The following is a 17,776-nucleotide window of genomic DNA, read 5'->3' on the forward strand; positions in this document are numbered from 1 at the left end:
CTGTACAACAGTTTACTTGTCAGCAGTTTATAATAGCCACCTACTTCATGACTGCATGTTATGTCTCCTTTTCTTATCCTATGCTGTACAACAGTTCACTTGTCAGCAGTTCATAATAGCCACCTGCAATCCACACATGCACTTACGCATGCAGACACTTTCACATCCAGTTTACATGCAGAGAGAGAGCATGCTTATCTCCAAGTAGGCATGAGTCGCTCCTTTTCTTCTTAAGATGAGGCAACAGAGGTGTGGGAATTGCATCAGTGATACAGATGGTTGCCAGGCTAGCTTCAAAATTGAGGCTGAGCAACTACCTATGACTGCAGTGTACACCGTTGTATGTAAATGTGTACCATTTCCACCTTTTCTCATTTCTCATTACAATTTCTTGTCCCTTTCCTGATAAATGGCAACCAGTGGACACAGATAACACCACTGCCATTCATCGCACAACAAAGAGACAACGGAAAAAGATAACACTTACACAAAAGGATGAATGCTATGTACTCATTATGGCATAAATGAAAATGTTTATAGTGACGTGGTGGCACATTCACCTGTTAAAAGGACCATGCACATTTCTACAACGCCATACAGTGATGTCCCTATTGGAACATCAGTGTATTAGATGAACAGCGAGCATCTACCTCAAGTGATGTGGTGTTCAATATCATGAATGTTATGTACAGAATGGATATAGTACGTGGTCATTCACCATAGAGTGCACCGAGCAGTAAAGGCTTGATCCTTACTGCCCTCTTACTCTCGCCTGGTGGCTGCCATTTCCTTGAGAGCGCAACAATACAGAACAAGAACAAAGCTGTAATGCCTGTTACACAGCTAGGTCAAAGCTACAGAGGTGCCTTGTGGAGTTTGCCAAGTGTAGCAGCACTGTGTGGCCAGAATGCGCTGTGCAAGGAAGAGATTTAATTTGGGGTTCTGCAGCTAGAGATGGGAGAGCTCAGAAAAAAAAAAATCTTTGGAAAAGAAAAAATCTTTTTCTTTCCTGTCTTTTTCTTCGCGAGGCATACAAGGTGGGGAAAACCCGTGCCTGGTCTGGTGGTTCTGAACAAAAATAACAATCATTCTTCTGAACACTGAAATTGCGATGGATGTCTGCATAAAAAGAAAAAGAAATGCGAAGGTGGCATCTTATTTAGTACTATGTTTCAGAATAATGAGGTTTAGCCATGACATCATCTCTACTCATCGGATCATAAAGGCCTAAATGACCGATGTGCTAATTACCGCTTTGCTGTATTCTTGCGTTGCGCCTCCTGCTTTTCAATTGAACCAAACAGGGGTCAAGACGCTACCAGAACTGTAGTGTGGTTCTGTTTTTCATTTGAGAGCAAGGCTAAATGTGGTAACAGTTACTGGGTTCTTAAATTAGCTGCGATTTCTTCACTAGCGCTTATCTGTGCATAAAAGATTGCTTTTATAAAAAGAGGCCTGTCTGGCATTGGAAACATTACTGCATTCTTGTTTTTCATTTCTGGAATAATTCTTAGCCACCAAGCATGTTACAGAAAAAAAAAAAGATGTGCAAATCCATCACGTCACTCTCTAGCAATGCCAAGTGAGCAGAGTTCTTTATACACTAGATCACACATTCTGACTGAATAAAAGCACAGCACCATTAGCTTTAACCATCTTGCAACAGAAAATAGGTAAGCCTGTGGCCACACCAACCCAGCGTAGTGACTGGGAAAATGCTGTTTATGATCGCCGAAAGGCAGATTTCAAGTTGCTCATGTTATACAAACATTTTTAGAGTGAAAGCTTAACTGATCCTGTACAAAGCTAAATGTCATGTGGCTATGGAATTTGACCTTCAAACCAAGAGGAACGAAGGCTTGGCTCTGACGTCACGCCACATGACTCGCCACGTCTCGCCACAGCTGCACGTGTTGAGCCAACGGCGCTTGCTCGCCTGGCAACTATTGAATCACGTGACTTGCTGTGCCTCTCCAAAGCTGCGTATGCGGAGCCGACGGCACTCTTGCAACCGCTGGAAATCGCGTGACGCACCGTTCGCTGTATAAAGGCATGTGGCGTGTGCTTACCTTCACACAGAGACATGGATGAGCAACATGCTGGAACTAGTGCTTCAACGATGTATCGCCACTGTCAAGCAGAATGTGATGATCTTTACGATATGGAAAGGCGTCAGATTGGATAACCATGCTTAACAGAGCTTTAACTCGTCTTGCTAGGTTCAGCCGGTTGAACCAAAGCTAATTTTTCAGTGCTGAACTCTCCAATAACCTTTGACATCTCTACAGACATACACCGTACTTCCTCTCAAAATTTGCATACCCCTAAAGGCCAAATCACATGGTGGACTGTTCGCCCGCAGACCAGGCGTAACATGATGCTCCACTTCCACTTTGTAATGCTTGCACATGACCCTGGTAGGGGACAAACCTTAAAGCATCCTTAAAGTCATGACTTCACCAACGAGTGATAGAGTACAGCCATCGATATAATAAAGGTTTCTGCCGATTTGGACACCTCTACTACATAGGGATTCTACAGCATACGTGATGAGGAATTCGTGAAAAAAAGATCTTCATTGTCAAGCTCTGGGCATACCTAGCAATAAATTGTCAATGTATTCTTGTTTCAAGTGCTTTTTAGGGTTTGTAATATTTCTGGACAAAGCCAATAAGTCAATTTTTTTTTTTGACATTCAAAATTTCCGGAAATTTTACACCACTATGACCACAGCACAAAAGTTTTCAGAGGGCAGAGGCTTAGCTTAAAAATGGCAGGTACTATCAGTTCTTCCACCAGCAAACAGCACACAAAATCAACAGTGCAGTAGTGCTGTTAAACATTTTGGCATAGCAAGCTTGGGTCCTGTTCATGATACAGCCCATTCAGCATAGATTCCGAGGCTGAAGAGTCAACGGCAGAAACAGTGTTAAGAATGTTGAACTTTACATTGTTACAAAATGTTTGGTACGGTTTATGGGGTTTAACGTCCAAAGCGACTCAGGCTATGAGGGACGGCGTAGAGGAAGGGCTCCGGAAATTTCGACCGCCTGGGGTTCGTTAACGTGCACTGACATCGCACAGTACACGGGCCTCTAGAATTTCGCCTCCATCGAAATTTGACCGCCGCGGCTGGGATAGAACCCGCGTCTTTCGGGCCAGCTGCCGAGCGCCATAACCACTGAGCCACCGCGGTGGCTTTGATACAGAATGTAATGTAAATGTACTTTCTGTAACATTCGGTTACAGAACGTAATGTTTTACATTGCTGAGTCATACATTGCCACACTATTCCCAGTTCATTGCGCTTGCTTGCCAAACCTGCATGGTTCATTGCCACACATGTAGACTTGTTCTGCGCATTAGCATTACACGGGAAGGTGGCTGTGCATTTTGCAAGCAAGCAATTACAGTTACATGACGTCCCTCCTTGCTGAGCACTACACAATAATAAAACGAGCAAGCACAACCTCTGCCGAGGCACAAATAAAGTATTGCGCCTTTCAATATATATTTGCAAATGTAGCAAGGCACCTATTTTGTACACATTTCATCAGCAAGAACCCACAACAATCTAGCACAACAATAACGAGCCCCTCAATCCCCTTCCCTTGTTTGCTTAATTGCTTAGCGAGGGTCTCGGTTCTGGCAGCCTTGACGCCATAGGAAGCATAAGAGGGTTCTCACGCAGCTTCCACCCTCTCCGTTCGATGACGTTCTACGTCACACCTGCGGTAACTCAGGACGTTCTACGTCCGCTGCTTATGAACGTGGGTGGCGCTGATGAACACTCTCAAAGGTTAGGTTACTTGTAAACATAAATACCCCCGAAAGCAGAAGATTTGACAGCCTTCGCCGTAGCTCAGAGGTAGAGCACCGGACGTGTAATTCAAAGGTCGTGGGTTCGGATCCCACCGGCGGCATATGGTTGTTTTTTCTTCTGCTTTCTAATCAATTAGCTTTAAGCGATAACACATTCAGTAATATTCTAACTTGATCAAGACCACAAAATAAATAAATAAATAAAAAAAAATCCCCTGTGCCCCTTGGTTTCTGTCGCTGTTGGCTTCTGTAGTATTATATTAGTTCATTATCATTACATCATTCGTACACTATGTGTACTTCACTGTATTTTACGGTAAGTATTTCAAAAACATTTCAAGAAATAGATGGCTTCCTGGACAAAAGCTGCTTGTAAGGCTTGACTGGGTCCACGAAACCCACACCCGCAGCAGTGCCAGAGTTGTCAAGACAACCTTTTCCTTGGACAGCTAAACACTTCCCTTTCATTCAGAAACTAGACTCTACAGTGTAACAATTACTGTACTCTATAGTAATTGGAAAGTCCAACAGACACAGGCCTGCATATATCCCTCTGTGAAAGGCAGGCACGTGCAGGCTGTATCACATGCGTACCTCCTCTTGCAACAGTGCATGATGCTGACACTGCCCCAACTATACTTCAACCCATGAGTAGTTTGCAGCACTGTGAAAGGCAGAGCTTGCTCCCACACTCTGGGCTATGGAAGACAACAAATAGTCCTTTCTAATATTTGAGCAGCGCTGTGACTATTTTTCAAACTTTTATAGCAGTAACTGAAAAGGTAGTTCGGGATGGTGTGTTGAAAGTATACCAAGCGTTTCATTCAGTGGTTAAATCAGCAGAGAAAGTCTGCACGAACACAGCACTGCAAAGGCTTGCTGCGAAGTGGCGCACCGCCATTCGTAGACATAGCGTCCGTCGAGTCGGTCGAGTTTTCTGCGCGCAGCAGCTGAACACTGGTGCCCTTTCCTTCCCAGGGATGCAGCCACCAGTCGTGGGATAAGAGGCATGGAGGAACACGCTTTGCAGCGCACAACGTTCCGACTGGTTCAGATCACCGCAGCCTTTACAGTGCTGCAGACAACTTGTGAGATAGAATACGAGACCTTCTGGTTTGAGCCATCAACTGCTGTTGCTATGAAAATGTGGTTCAGTTGAACACACCAGAGTAATGTGCATCCCAACATTGCCAGAAGAATATAATTTAATGTGTTCATATGAGCAGTGATGAATTGTGAGTAAGTATGCATGAGGCATGCGATTAGGTATGCCTTGTTCTTGCAACACACTGCCAGGTTTTAAAAACAAAGGTCATTTTTAACTATTACTCCGTATTTGGTAGTCACTCACTTGTATTTGTCATCGTCTAAGAAGTACTAAAATTGACGTAATTTGAGCAAAAGCGTACTGGAGCGAATAGAAGGAGACAAACACACAAGACAGGACTGGCGCAGTGGTCCTGGGTTTGTTTGTGTCCGTATTTTCACGCCAGAACACTTTTGCCCAAATTATGTCACGCTGCAACCAGCTAGCTCAAACGAAAGTCTCACTAAAATTGCCACACAGCTGCCTTACCTGCAAAGGCAACTGATTGCATGGCAAAATGTTTTTATTATAAACATGAAATGGAGGAAGAAACAGTTAATCGTACAATTTATTCACATCCAGTACCTTTCCTCTATTTGCCTCAATAAATTTTCGTGCAACTTTTAACTGTTATTTGACTGGCTCAGCATACACACAAAAATAAATGTTTTACGTAGAAAATTGATGAATTGCAGTGCACAGCTACACCTAGAGGATGAACAGGGGGAGCTGCAGAAAATAACCTTTTCAACAAAGTGCTTTGAGCCTAATGTGATGACAAATATTATTTTGTGCCATGCACGTAAGTTTCCACTTATCCAATGCAAGTGCCATAAAAAACAGTGTTTTGTCAAGGGCCTAAAAGCAATAGAAAATGTAGTGCCGTTGGAGCTCTGCGAAAAGCAAGCATGTGGCGAGGTTACTTAATGTATTTCTCCATGAACTTCTTGTGGAACTCTGACCGCAGAGTGTCGTTGATGAAGTGCCGCTCCTTGCTGCTCTCGAGGTCCCCCTTTGCGCAGTTCTTGAACACAACATCGTCGTCCCATCTGCGCTTGACTTTGAACTCTGCCTTGCTGGAATTCAACAGTGGGTTGCCACTCAGGATGTTTTCCATTCGAATTCTTTCTTCCTGAATCTTGCGTTCAGCCTCCTGAAGTACAAAACAGAAGCAATGAGACATCAGCATGGGCTCAGTATGTTTTACTTAATTAACACTGTGGAGTCCTGTGTCAGAAAAAAAAGCTGCGGTCTGCTAGTGATTGGATCAGATCGGAGCACGTTCCCAGCTCCGATCCGCTCTTAAGAGGTGTACAACCAATACTGCTAACTCAACTTTGTAGCATAACATCGTATGACTGCCTGCACATTCTTTGCAAATGTGAGAGGTGACTATTTAACCGGTTTCTTGAACAACATGAATTGATGGTCACTATTATGCTCCACAGAGTCCGTTCTCTATGTTACCATACAATTTTTCGAAATATTGAGTAAAGCTACTTTCAAATGGCAAGAACAGCGAACCAAAACTTGGCTGCACTGCTGATGGTGGTGCTTATGTGACACAGGGGTAATGTCCCAAAACTCTTATATGTGCACTGAACAGCTCAACCAGTGACTGCAAGTAATACAGTGAAAGCTCGTTAATTCAACCCCCGTTAATTTGGAAAATCGGATAATTCGACGCGCACGCGAGGTCCCTACAATTACACATAGGAGCCTATGGGGCGAAACTCTCGTTAATTCGAACAAATTTTGCCGTGCATCGGTTAATTCGACTTTACTCCGCAGCCTGCCAAGCCAGTGCACAGAGAGCAAAAAGAAAAAAAAAAAAAAACACTGCCACGAGCGGCACTACTGTACGGCTGATAGGCCATCCATATGGTCATCGTCATCAGCAGCGTGAGAGAGGGCGAGGGAAGTGAGGATAGCGGCGGCCGAAGTGGCCGGCATCTTTCTTTGTGCTATGCTGTCTCATAGCAGTCGTGTTGGTGTCGTCCGCTTAACCTTATTGACAGCAAGTCTTGTTTTGGCGTGTGTCATCGTTTCCACATGTTCTTGCCGCTATGATCGCGGTTATTTAACCGCAAGGCGGCGCCTATTGCGCGCTTTGCCAGCGTGTTTACTGCGCTGATTTCGAGTGGGTAGCGCGCAGTGCCTGCGCGCCTCGCCTTTGTGTCCTGTCAGCTGACCGAGGATGAAATAATTGAAGAAGTGACAGGCGCTGCCAACGATGATTCATCTGAAGGTGACGATTGTGAGCAGTTGCCCCAAATGCCAAAGCGCACGGTGAAAGAAGCCGCAGAAGCCTTGTTTGTGCGGGAGGACTTCTGTGAATAAATCCCTGACAGTGCGTGTGCCGCGGAGCACCTGGCAGCTGTTAGAGCTATCGTAGTCAATCAAATTCGCTCGAAAAAGCATACGACGATAACAGATTTCTTTGCCAAATAAAAGTATGTCCTGTTGCGGCAAACATTGTTTTTTGTTGTTCATTCGATATTTTGACATTCGGATAATTCGACAATTTTTTGTGGTCCCGTCAGTGTCGAATTAACGAGCTTTTACTGTATCCCATTCATGAAATGTCTGAAATGAATGATAACAAACCCGACAACTTTTGCTGAGCAACCAGAATGTAGATGTCAATGCTCAGGTAGTGCCTACCTGTAGAAACTGGTAGAACTGACGTCACAAAAACAGCCCAACTTTCAAAACTGATCTATGCTGATACAAAAAGCCATGTGACTGCATGATTGGTCACGAAAGGTTGCTTGGGAAGATCAACCTGGGTCTCACAAGACCCTGTTGTCATGGCAGCACCTGCCATCGCAGGGAAGTGGCTCATCGCTTAGCCGCTGCGTTACAGCACCACGAGTGGTACGAGGACTTCCAGCAATCCATGAATGTAAAGCACAGAATCTTAAAAATCGAGTCGAACCGAAACCAGAGTCAAAACCGAAGTGCTACTGCCCCTAATTCGCGTCTGGCCTTACCATGCTAAATTGTCCATCATTTTTTGTTTTGTGAGCAGGTATATACCCACCATTCATATCCATTCATATCACGGAGTAGTTCTCGGTGGAGATGCCACGAGTATGAGTAAATATTCCTTTAAGCTATATAACAACTCAATAACTAAGGAAAAATAATACTCAGTTCTATATATATGTTTATCATTTTAATGTGTAAGCTGGTTAAAGAGCAAATCCAAGGATTTTTCAAGAAGGACGCATTTTAACGAAACTTTTACTGAAGGTTGTCCTCAGGCTTCTTATCCCTTCGGTCAAATTTCACAGCTCAGAAGCATTTTGCATCACAGAAAATGAATTTTAAAATTTCCTTTCTTGACCTCGATAGGAGCGATATGAACAGGCAACTTTGCATGTGCGACGTCACGAGTTGCGCAATCGTCGATATTCTCTTTGTGTTTGCTAGAAGAAAAAAAATTTGAGGTTGTTATTAGTACTTTCAGACAAATAATGACTGATGTCATGATTTGCAGTCATCAGTTCAGCTGTTTGACGCGGATATAAGCGATTTTCACCACAGTATCTCTGATGCCATCCTTTTGTCTCTTGTGATGTCACGTGTTGGTTGAAACTTAATTTTGGTTTTGTCAGTTTTGGCTTTGGGTGTTTTGGCATTTTATCAATATTTTTTTCATTATTTTGAGAACCTTTTAACTGCTAATTAGAGAGGGATATCCAAGAAATAACGTAACGGTCAACTCAATATGTTGAAAAATTTTACGAAGTTGCCATTCAATATGCACTCGCCCAAGGAGTAGTTCCACTTAGGAAGTAAGTAGTCGTAAGAAATACTTTACTTGGCTTCCATTAAACCTTACGCATTTGGTGCCTGCTTCAGCATAGTCACTTATTGCCACCGTCTTGGTTAGTGCAGGCCTATAATTGCGTACAAAGCTGGAAAGGGGCACCCTGTAAAGCAGCCACAAACAATGACGCATACGACACAGAAACTTCATTGCTGTTGCTAACACACAGGATGCGGTGATATGTCAACAGTGACATGGTGCAGCGTGGTGCATTGAGCATGCTTGCAGCTGCGGACATGAGTGGAGAGAGGGTAATAGAGCAATTTTGCAGAATGCATGCTCCCCTCTTGCCGCAGGGGGAGCCAACAAGTGATGCTGACAATGTTGGCAAAGAAAACTGAAGACTGTATGAGCTCTAACAGTGGAGAAACAATGTGCACGCTAGACGTGCTGTGCCTGTTAACCCTAGAAACGAGCCTAATGTGGTTTAAGTGCCCTTGAGGTCACACTAGTAGCTGTGAGGCCAGTTCAGCAGCAAACAAAAATAACATTGTGGGGTCCTACAAAAATAACAATGTCCCTGTGCCCTTTTTAATACCTCAAGTATCAAACTTTATCAGCTAAACGCATATACCGTATTTACTCGCATAATAGGCGCACTTTTTTTCCAGAAAATCCGGCTCAAAGTTCGGGTTGCGCCTATTACGCGGGGTAAAATTTCCGGAAATTTTTAGACTCGCAAAGTTGAACATACTGCATAAACGCACTCGTGTACGGGCCGCATCCCGTTTTCCCAAAGAAAATATAAAAAAAACAGTGTAAGGGCAGCACCGAAACTTTCCACGACCCACGCGGGAATAGCCTTCGAAATGCACGCGCCGAGGCCTCCGCGATCAGCTCCGGCTGCGCACAACAGTGCTTGATTGTGGAGGCCACAGACGCGCACAGGAGCTTCCAGACACCACCCACGGAGGGCGCCCGAGACCAAGCTCATCATCATCATCAACGTTTTCCTCTGCCGCGAGCTTTCGCTATCCATATCGCCATCAGCATCACCAGCTCCAGTTTTTTTTTGTTGCTGGGATCTGCGGTAGCACGTTAGTTTATCGTGGTTTGTGGCTTTGCCGCCGAGCGTTGCTGTTTTAGCTCGACGGGCAAGCACCTTAATAGCTACATGGCTGGGAGTTTGCTCTTGAACACGGCAAGCGTGCGGCAGGTCGGAAATTCGACGTGGCCGAGAAGTGCGGCAATTGCGACTGCGGCGTGCCTAAATTTTCGTACGCGACTCCAAGCGCCGAGGTTTTCGCGGGCCTAAGTCGGGGACGTTTCCGGCTGGAGATGAAGCTTTCCAAACAGACGTTTAAAGTGAGCATCCCTGGAAACTGTGTGTGGCTGTTCTACGCGATGTCATTGTACGTGCTGTGGGTCCGCAGCAGCTGCGACGGCAGCAGCACTAGTGAGGACTAGCAGTCAGTTCAGCAAAAACTTTGTTAAAATAAAGATTGGGGGCGGCGAGGCGTCGGCTTGCAATCGTGTAAATACAGTATTGATCACAGTGCCAAGTTCGGGGTGCGCCTATTATGCGCGGAAATAAAAAAAATCTGATTTTTCGCGACCAAACTAGGGGTGCGCCTATTATGCTAGTAAATACGGTAGTTCATTTGTTTTTGGACGAGGTATGCCTTAATGAGGCTTTATTGTAGCACAAAGGTAAAGCATGTAAATTTCTGTATATATGCACAAGTGATGAATGCTTACTTTAACAAAATTATGAAATTACAAGGAAAAGAATTACCAGAGGCAAAATTCAATTCTATCAGTAGAAACATACCCTCTTAGCTTCTTCCTGTGCACGCTCCTTCTTGATCCTGTTCAGCTCTGCCATCAGTTCCGCAGTGTCATCCTCATCACTGTCATCACTATCTTCATCCTGCACACACGGGCTTATGTCAGTACTCAGCACCAAGTCACAATGAAAAGGTTTGAGTCACTAAGCCAGTCACAGGTTATTCATGGAATGCTGCTATAATTGCATCTGTAAAAGAATTCAGATACTATGCGTGCAAAGAATAGCACTGTTTAGGGTACCCTACTCATTAAAGAGGAAATGAAAGACCAAAGAGATGTGCCATGTACAGCCTTTGTCAAAAGTTTAGAACCCAGGGGGTTTGCTTCTGGGCTGCATTGGTTTGCTCGTAATGCGACCTCAGCGTCCCAAGTCTGCTGAAAGTAAGAAGATTTTTGGTCCTGCTCCCTCCGATGCGTAGGACTTCCACAAGTGCTGCAGGAGCGCCACAATAGTGCTTAGAACCAAACCCCCTCGGCTCTAAACTTTTGACAAAGGCTGTACAACTAACAACCAGCCATCACCTACCAAAAGCAAGATAAAGTGAGAGGTGTTATTAGCCAGCGACGAATTAAAAAGCTTTAGAATGAGCTGCCTAAATAGAAAAGGCATTTTTTTTCTTTTTTTTTTTGGTAAGTCTGATGGAGCTCAAGTAAGAGATGCAAAGTTACCGCCACTAAAGTGTCTGGATTTGTTGACAGTCAGTTGTTTTGGAGGCTACATGCATACAACTGGATTATTTCAGAATCTTTGGACATTTATTTATTTATTTATTGTACAACTCAAATGCCCCTAATACGGGTATTCCATGAGGGGATATACAATGCAATACTACAAAATGTTAATATGAAATGAATGACACTGGATTTAGAGCAGTATTTTCAAAGGTGTTATTAAAGTAATAAAACGAAACGAAACGAAAATGAATGGTGCTGGTGAGGAGTGCGCCTTGTCTGTCAGCGTTGCCTGCCTTAAGCGCTAATGTTAAATGAGCATATTCAAAACTGATTGCAATCAACAAAAGGAGCACGCACGCATGATTGATGAGAGCCAAGCATACATCTACCTACTACAATCAACTTGAGTAGCGTTTACATCAATGAGGCCAATAAAATTGGCGTACTTAGCTACCTCTTTTGTGGGCGTTATTAGGCAGCGTGCTCTATGCTTCTTGTTGCAGTCACATACACCTTTTGTAGCTTGAAGTGCCGTAGCACTTGCCTGCGCTTCAGTGCTTGCTGCAAACTTTCCCAGCGCAGGGTAAAAAAACTGAAAGACGATGAAGGCGACAATATCGACCACAATGGAGGAGAAACTATCAGTTACAACACACAGCACGAGAAGCTGCGGTGATGACCGAGTGGTCTAAGGCAAACAATAGCTGCTTTGTTTGCACCACCGTTGGTTAAAATCCAGACTGGAGCCTTTTTTTTTTTCTCTAAATATGATGTGGATGGAAAGTTTATGAATACTACGGACCAGCTTGGCTTCAGGTTCACTGCGGTTCCTTTGCCTTAATTTGCTGAGAATGGGAACTGAAAGCCCTTCATGGCTGAAAACAACGCCAGGCTTCTAGACTGGAAGGGGAAACGATTCATGCACATAAGACTGACTGGCCATGAGTGCCATGTTCATTTCTTTTCTTCCCTGCCATAAGACTACTGCATCAGCAGGCAAGCCCGCTGGCTCAGGACCCAATGCTAGCAACAGTTATACAAAGTTTGTGTGTTCATTTGGTTTGTTTTTATTAGGAACCACCTTTAATTTCTGGTTCTGCTGCGTCGTACATGCAGCAGTGACCTGTTAATGGGCATGGCCATCATCAGCAACAGCGAACTTTTTCCTCCTTTCCCTTTCATTTTCATATCCACCACGTGGTCGTGTAAGTCAACCCTTCACAACTTTCACATCATCTCCTCGGCTAAGACTGTAGCTGTTTTTTTATGGCTTAAATAAACAATATCAACACAGTGATCTTCACCTCAACTACAGATCGAAAGACACATATAAATACATGCTCTTTCACTCGACCATTCAGGAAATGACACAGAACGACATAGCTCACCTCGTCTATGGAATCATCAGCATCGAGGTTTGATGCAGGAGCTTGTTCCAGCCTTGGCCTTTTTGATGGCTCTGAGATCAAACAAAAGAGAAAGGTCGAAGCAAGAATGAGACAGCATTTAGTATGTTTGAAGCCCAAAGGGAACTACTAGAAAACTTGCCAGCAAGGCCCTCTAATCTACTGCCAGCTCAATTCTGTTAAAACAGAATGAAAGTCTGAGAGAGCTACTACATGTTGCTACATGTCATGAAGCAGGCATGAATTCTATAATAGTACCTCAAAACTCAGGGACGGAAATTGCAGTGAGCTGCACTAGTCTTGTTTGATACCACCATCTTTGGTGAATCGAGATGCATGACAGCTTTCAAGGGCTAAGAACAATGAAAAACTTGATTCCCAAGACATGCTGTCCCTTGCAAGGCAAATTACTGAAAATACATACACTGTACAAAGTGGGTATTGTGCTTGCACAGCAACCTAAAGCATGACTCCTACTGTTATTCTGGCTCAGTATTGTGGCCTTAAGAAGTGGAACGAGATTGCCACACTGCTTGCCCCCATCTGAAGGCGGACACTTTCAAGAACTGTCATAAGGCTCTTCCATGAACAGTCAAGAGGCACCGAATTCTATTAGTCTGTAGCGCCACCATTCCAGCACGCGTAAGGAAGAGGAAACGGTGAGCATGTGCTAGAGAGAACGCTTGGACCTCGGCCTCGGCCAGACTCTGCTGCGATCTCCTCTCTGGCAGCCCTCAAATAAACGTGGTCGCGGTTGCCTCCTGGGCAACATCCACATCGACCACTACATCGTGGTGACCCGATGAACTGCCCGTTCTTCACCAGCGGTGTTGCAGGATGGCGTACTGGCAGGACCCAGGCTTCGACCCACCGCTTCCAGCGTTTTGGTCCCAGGGCGTTTTGCGGGTGGTTCGAGACTGCGCTGTACATGAACGGTGTCACTAAGCAGCCGTTCAAACACGCAGTCCTCAGCAATATTTTCCCGCCCACCCTTCTGCGTCGACTCACCTGCTCTGCCTTGGGCTGCCGGCCCTATGATGAGCAGTGTGCGGCCATCCTGGTGGACTTCGGCGCCTACTATGTCCTGCTGCTGCTCTACAATGCAGCAGACCCGCTTCTGCCGCCACCAGCCTCTGGCCTTGCATCGGCCTCGCTTGCGCCCATGCCGCCTTCATGCAAATCCTGCCCGCCTCGGTAGCCTCTGACCGCCTCCCCGCCCCTCCTAAACAGCGTCTCCGGCCCGGCCATCCTTCTCGACAATACACCAGGTGGGATCAGTACGCGCTTTGCCTCACGTCCTGCTCCTACTGCTGTCCTACCCGCGTCTTTGGTCCTGCCTCCTTGCGCTTCACTGACATTGTCGCCAGAGCCTCCTGCAGCCAAGGAAGACTCTGCGGCAGCAGCCATGTTGCAGCTTCCGGCATCTCCATCTACCTCCCCACTGCAGCCAACAGCTCCACAGGCCTCTGCAGCAATGTCAACGCTGCGGCCTGCTCAAGGGCTCTCGGCCAAGACCAAGCCTGCTGGCCACAACACCAGCCCTTCCAAGTGTCGGCACCATCCTGAAAGTTCCACACAGCAGGATCAGAAGGCCACACCAGTCCCAGCATTACCACGCATGGCGATTGTCCCCCGCCCTACATTGGCTGAAAATGACCCTGAGCCGGTGCTAGTGCCTGTTGCCAAGCCAACCCAGGCCACTGCTGTGGGCCCTTCTTGCTCCCCACCAGTGTTAGCATCTTCAAAGAAACCTGACAACACTAGCTCGGCCACCACCTCATGCCCATTCCCGCAACAACTGACTTTCCCTCCATGACAGATGAGACAGTCGCCGAAGGTGGGGCATTGCTTGCGACATGGACGTGTTTGGGTGGGCCCCATCCAGCACCGCCTGTGGTCGGAGCACGAGTGAATCCTGTTCCTTCTGACGCTAACGTACCGGACTTGCGCCCTGCTTCTCCAACCACCGCTGCCAGTACCGAAGCGGCCACCACGGCTTTGCCATCAGATGGCAGCCGCCCATTGCTCGCTCCGCCTGTATTTGCCTTGCCGGTGCTTCGCCGCTTCGAGCGCCTGTGCCATCGCCTCCACTTCTACCGCTGCTGCTGCCACAGGTCGCCCCTTCTATCACACCTGCTGGAGCGACGCACTTCACATGCTCACAAATCTGGACGCTGTTCTATCTTCAGGCCATCCTCGAGTGCACTGTCAGCCCAACCAGTAGGCCTCAATACTGGTTCACAACCATCTCGTCGACACTTCCTGGCTGACTTTTCATGCCTTCTGCCTCTGTCCTCACCGTCACCTTTCTGCATCTCTCGGCTGATGCGAAGCAGCCAGGCTTGACCGCCTGAGCTTGGTTCTCCTGCCAAACGGCCTTCCTGGACTAGCGACCTGAACTTACCGGTCTTTCTTTACCAGTTTATACTTTTCTTCTCGGTTAAACACTCTCCTTTTGTGTTTTCTGTACTTTTCGCACAAACCCGTCGTTTGCGCTGGGTGGGGGCCTCTGTAGCGCCACTGTTCCAGCACATGCAAGGAAGAGGAAGCGGTGAGCACGGGCTAGAGAGAACGCTTGGACCTCGGCCTCGGCCGGACGCTGCCACCGCCGCTCTGCCGATGATGATGATGTAGACCTCTGACAATGTAGAGGTCGATGTGGAGGTTGTCCAGGAGGCGACCGCGGCCACGTTCATTTGAGGGCTGCCAGAGAGGAGATCGTGGCAGAGTGCCGGCGGCAGCGTCCGGCTGAGGTCCAAGCATTCTCTTTAGCGCGTGCTCACCGCTTCCTCTTCCTTGTGCGTGCTAAAACGATGGCGTTACAAGTCCACCTGTACGCACATAAGCCCACCTGAACTTAACAGCACTGCACAGTTTTACTAAAAGAGAAATCTTTTTGACACTTCCATATACCAGTATTGTATTTTTCAAGTAACGGAAACATGTAAGAGATTGCAATAGGCTTAGCGACTCCGTTTCTACTGGCACACAGGCAACCTCTTCCCATGACATTGTTCTTCCTTTCAAGTTTTACTTTTTCCAAAAGTAGTATGCACAATTCATTCAAATTGCACACTTTGGCCACTTTTCCACTTTTTACAAGTAACTGTGTATTTGGACCACATTACTTTTGTTGCAGAAGCAACACTACCCTAGGTGTGAGCGATTTCGCGGAGCCCCGGAGAGCCCCAACTGCGCATGCGCGAGACTCGTCACATGGGGCACATCTGGAGAGCAGTGCAGACTACATCTCTCTCTCATCACCCCACATACCTATAAGCAGGATTCAGGCGTCCACTGACCCAGGGTGCCATTATGCGCACTTCCTTTCCTTAAAATGATCCGAGTGTAAAACGTTGTCAACGCCAACGCCAAAAAGCCAATGAACACAATGAACGCCAACCGCCTATACAACACAAGCAGCACATGTGTCACTACCACTACCACATACTTAAGGCACGATTCCCGTGTGCACCTTTCCTTTGCTTTGGGCCAGTAGCCACCTAATCGCGTTTATATGTACGTGGGGCGATGAGAGAGAGATGTTTGGTTTGGTTTTATGGGGTTTAACGTCCCAAAGCGACTAAGGCTATGAGAGACGCCGTAGTGGAGGGCTCCGGAAATTTCGACCACCTGGGGTTCTTTAACGTGCACTGACATCGCACAGTACACGGGCCTCTAGAATTTCTCCTCCAAAGAAATTCTAGCCGCCGCGGCCGGGATCGAACCCGCGTCTTTTGGGTCAGCAGCCGAGCACCATAACCGCTGAGCCACCGCGGCGGCGAGAGAGAGATGTGGGCTGCAGGCATTAACGTTGTTTGCCTTCAGAAACGCGGCGCAGAAGCAATAGGCCGTCGGCGTTCATTATGTTATTGGCGTTGGCGTTGACAACGCGATTGCCGCGCCGTTCCTTCCGCAATTCTACTCGGGATGGCCATTGGTGAAACCACAGTCATTTTTTTTTTGGCGGTGTAAGTTAGAGTTAGCACAACCACCTCCGCGCAAGCAGTTCAGTTATTACCATGTTATTATCATGTTTTACAAGTCTTTGCTTTCACTAGTTCAATGCACAATTTTTGCGTTCAGTGAGAACCTACAGTCCCGTATGCAAAGTCTTTCTTCATAACTTAGTAACGCCGCATATCTCTGCACTCAGCTTTTCGGACATGACTACACCTCGTGGAGATATCGCAGCCTTCTCACCAACCACAAACGATAGAGGCAGGCTTTCTAAGCTGTGATAGGGTAGGTACAGGGACGCCGCATCAAGAGTAACACAGCTGGGAAGCCTGTCGGCCTCGCCTGCTCACCTCTAATCAGCTTCTTGCCTTCCCTCTCGTACAGCGCGGCACGCTCACGCTCTTCCAACTCGCGGCGGAAGTCCTTGGACTTCAGTTCCTCGCTGGTGCCCTGGCCAGCTTGCCTGTTAAAGGAGCGCACAAGTTCAGTAACTCGCACGGAGGTAGACATACGTCATAGCTTATACCCACCTGTATTTTAGCTTCGTGTGTCCCGGAAGGTCTCTGCTGGAGTACTGTTTTGACAAGGCCCCAAGGTCCTTTTCGTTTCGGCCACCGCCACCACGAGCTGGCTCAAATGTTGGTCTTGCCGCGGTGGTCATCTTATAAAATCAAGAAAATCACCAAAACAAATGTAAGGACTGTGGCTTACTCAGGACAACACGCAGATGAGCGCACGAGCTTGGACGCTGCCGTTCACACTGGCAAACAATGCAACTAATGGCTTATGTAGCGTTATTGATGGCATCTCACAATAGTAATTTGTTAAGCTAAGTCCGCAGCCCACAAATAATCAACAGGGCAAGCCCCATTTAACAAAAAATCCAACTTTACCGTTCAGCCGACGGTCTTGCTCAACGACGAAAACAACATACGTGATGTCTACTGCGATTGGATTTTCTGAGCAACCATCGCCATCATTGATGCCAGCCTTACTTGTTTTTTCGCTAACCAATTGCAACAAATATGTAGTTTCGTTTTCTTAGGCAACTAAATAATTTCATTAATGAATAACAAAGTAAGTGCATTGTTCAAAGTGCAAAAGCCGCCTAATTCGTGACTATTCTTTCATGAAGAAGACAAATATAAAGATTGGAGCATGTTGAGGTATCACGGCGCGTAAATTTAGTCATGAAATTAAGAA

The 17,776-nt window shown here is 46.4% G+C and overlaps 1 protein-coding gene across 1 annotated transcript; it reads right to left on the reverse strand.

Annotated features, from left to right (window-relative positions):
- Positions 1-5,459: 5,459 nt before the first annotated feature.
- c12.1 (spliceosome-associated protein CWC15) lies at positions 5,460-17,530 on the reverse strand. Its single transcript, XM_089544594.1, has 6 exons — positions 17,467-17,530; positions 17,104-17,234; positions 16,924-17,036; positions 12,596-12,666; positions 10,516-10,614; positions 5,460-6,062 (listed from the first exon to the last, which is right to left on the reverse strand). The coding sequence occupies exons 2-6, from the start codon at positions 17,232-17,234 to the stop codon at positions 5,829-5,831; spliced, it is 648 nt and encodes a 215-aa protein (XP_089400720.1). The 5' UTR covers positions 17,467-17,530; the 3' UTR covers positions 5,460-5,828.
- Positions 17,531-17,776: the final 246 nt, after the last annotated feature.

Source organism: Amblyomma mixtum, chromosome 5, assembly GCF_055824585.1.
Source record: "Amblyomma mixtum isolate Tamu chromosome 5, ASM5582458v1, whole genome shotgun sequence".
NCBI lineage: Eukaryota > Metazoa > Arthropoda > Arachnida > Ixodida > Ixodidae > Amblyomma > Amblyomma mixtum.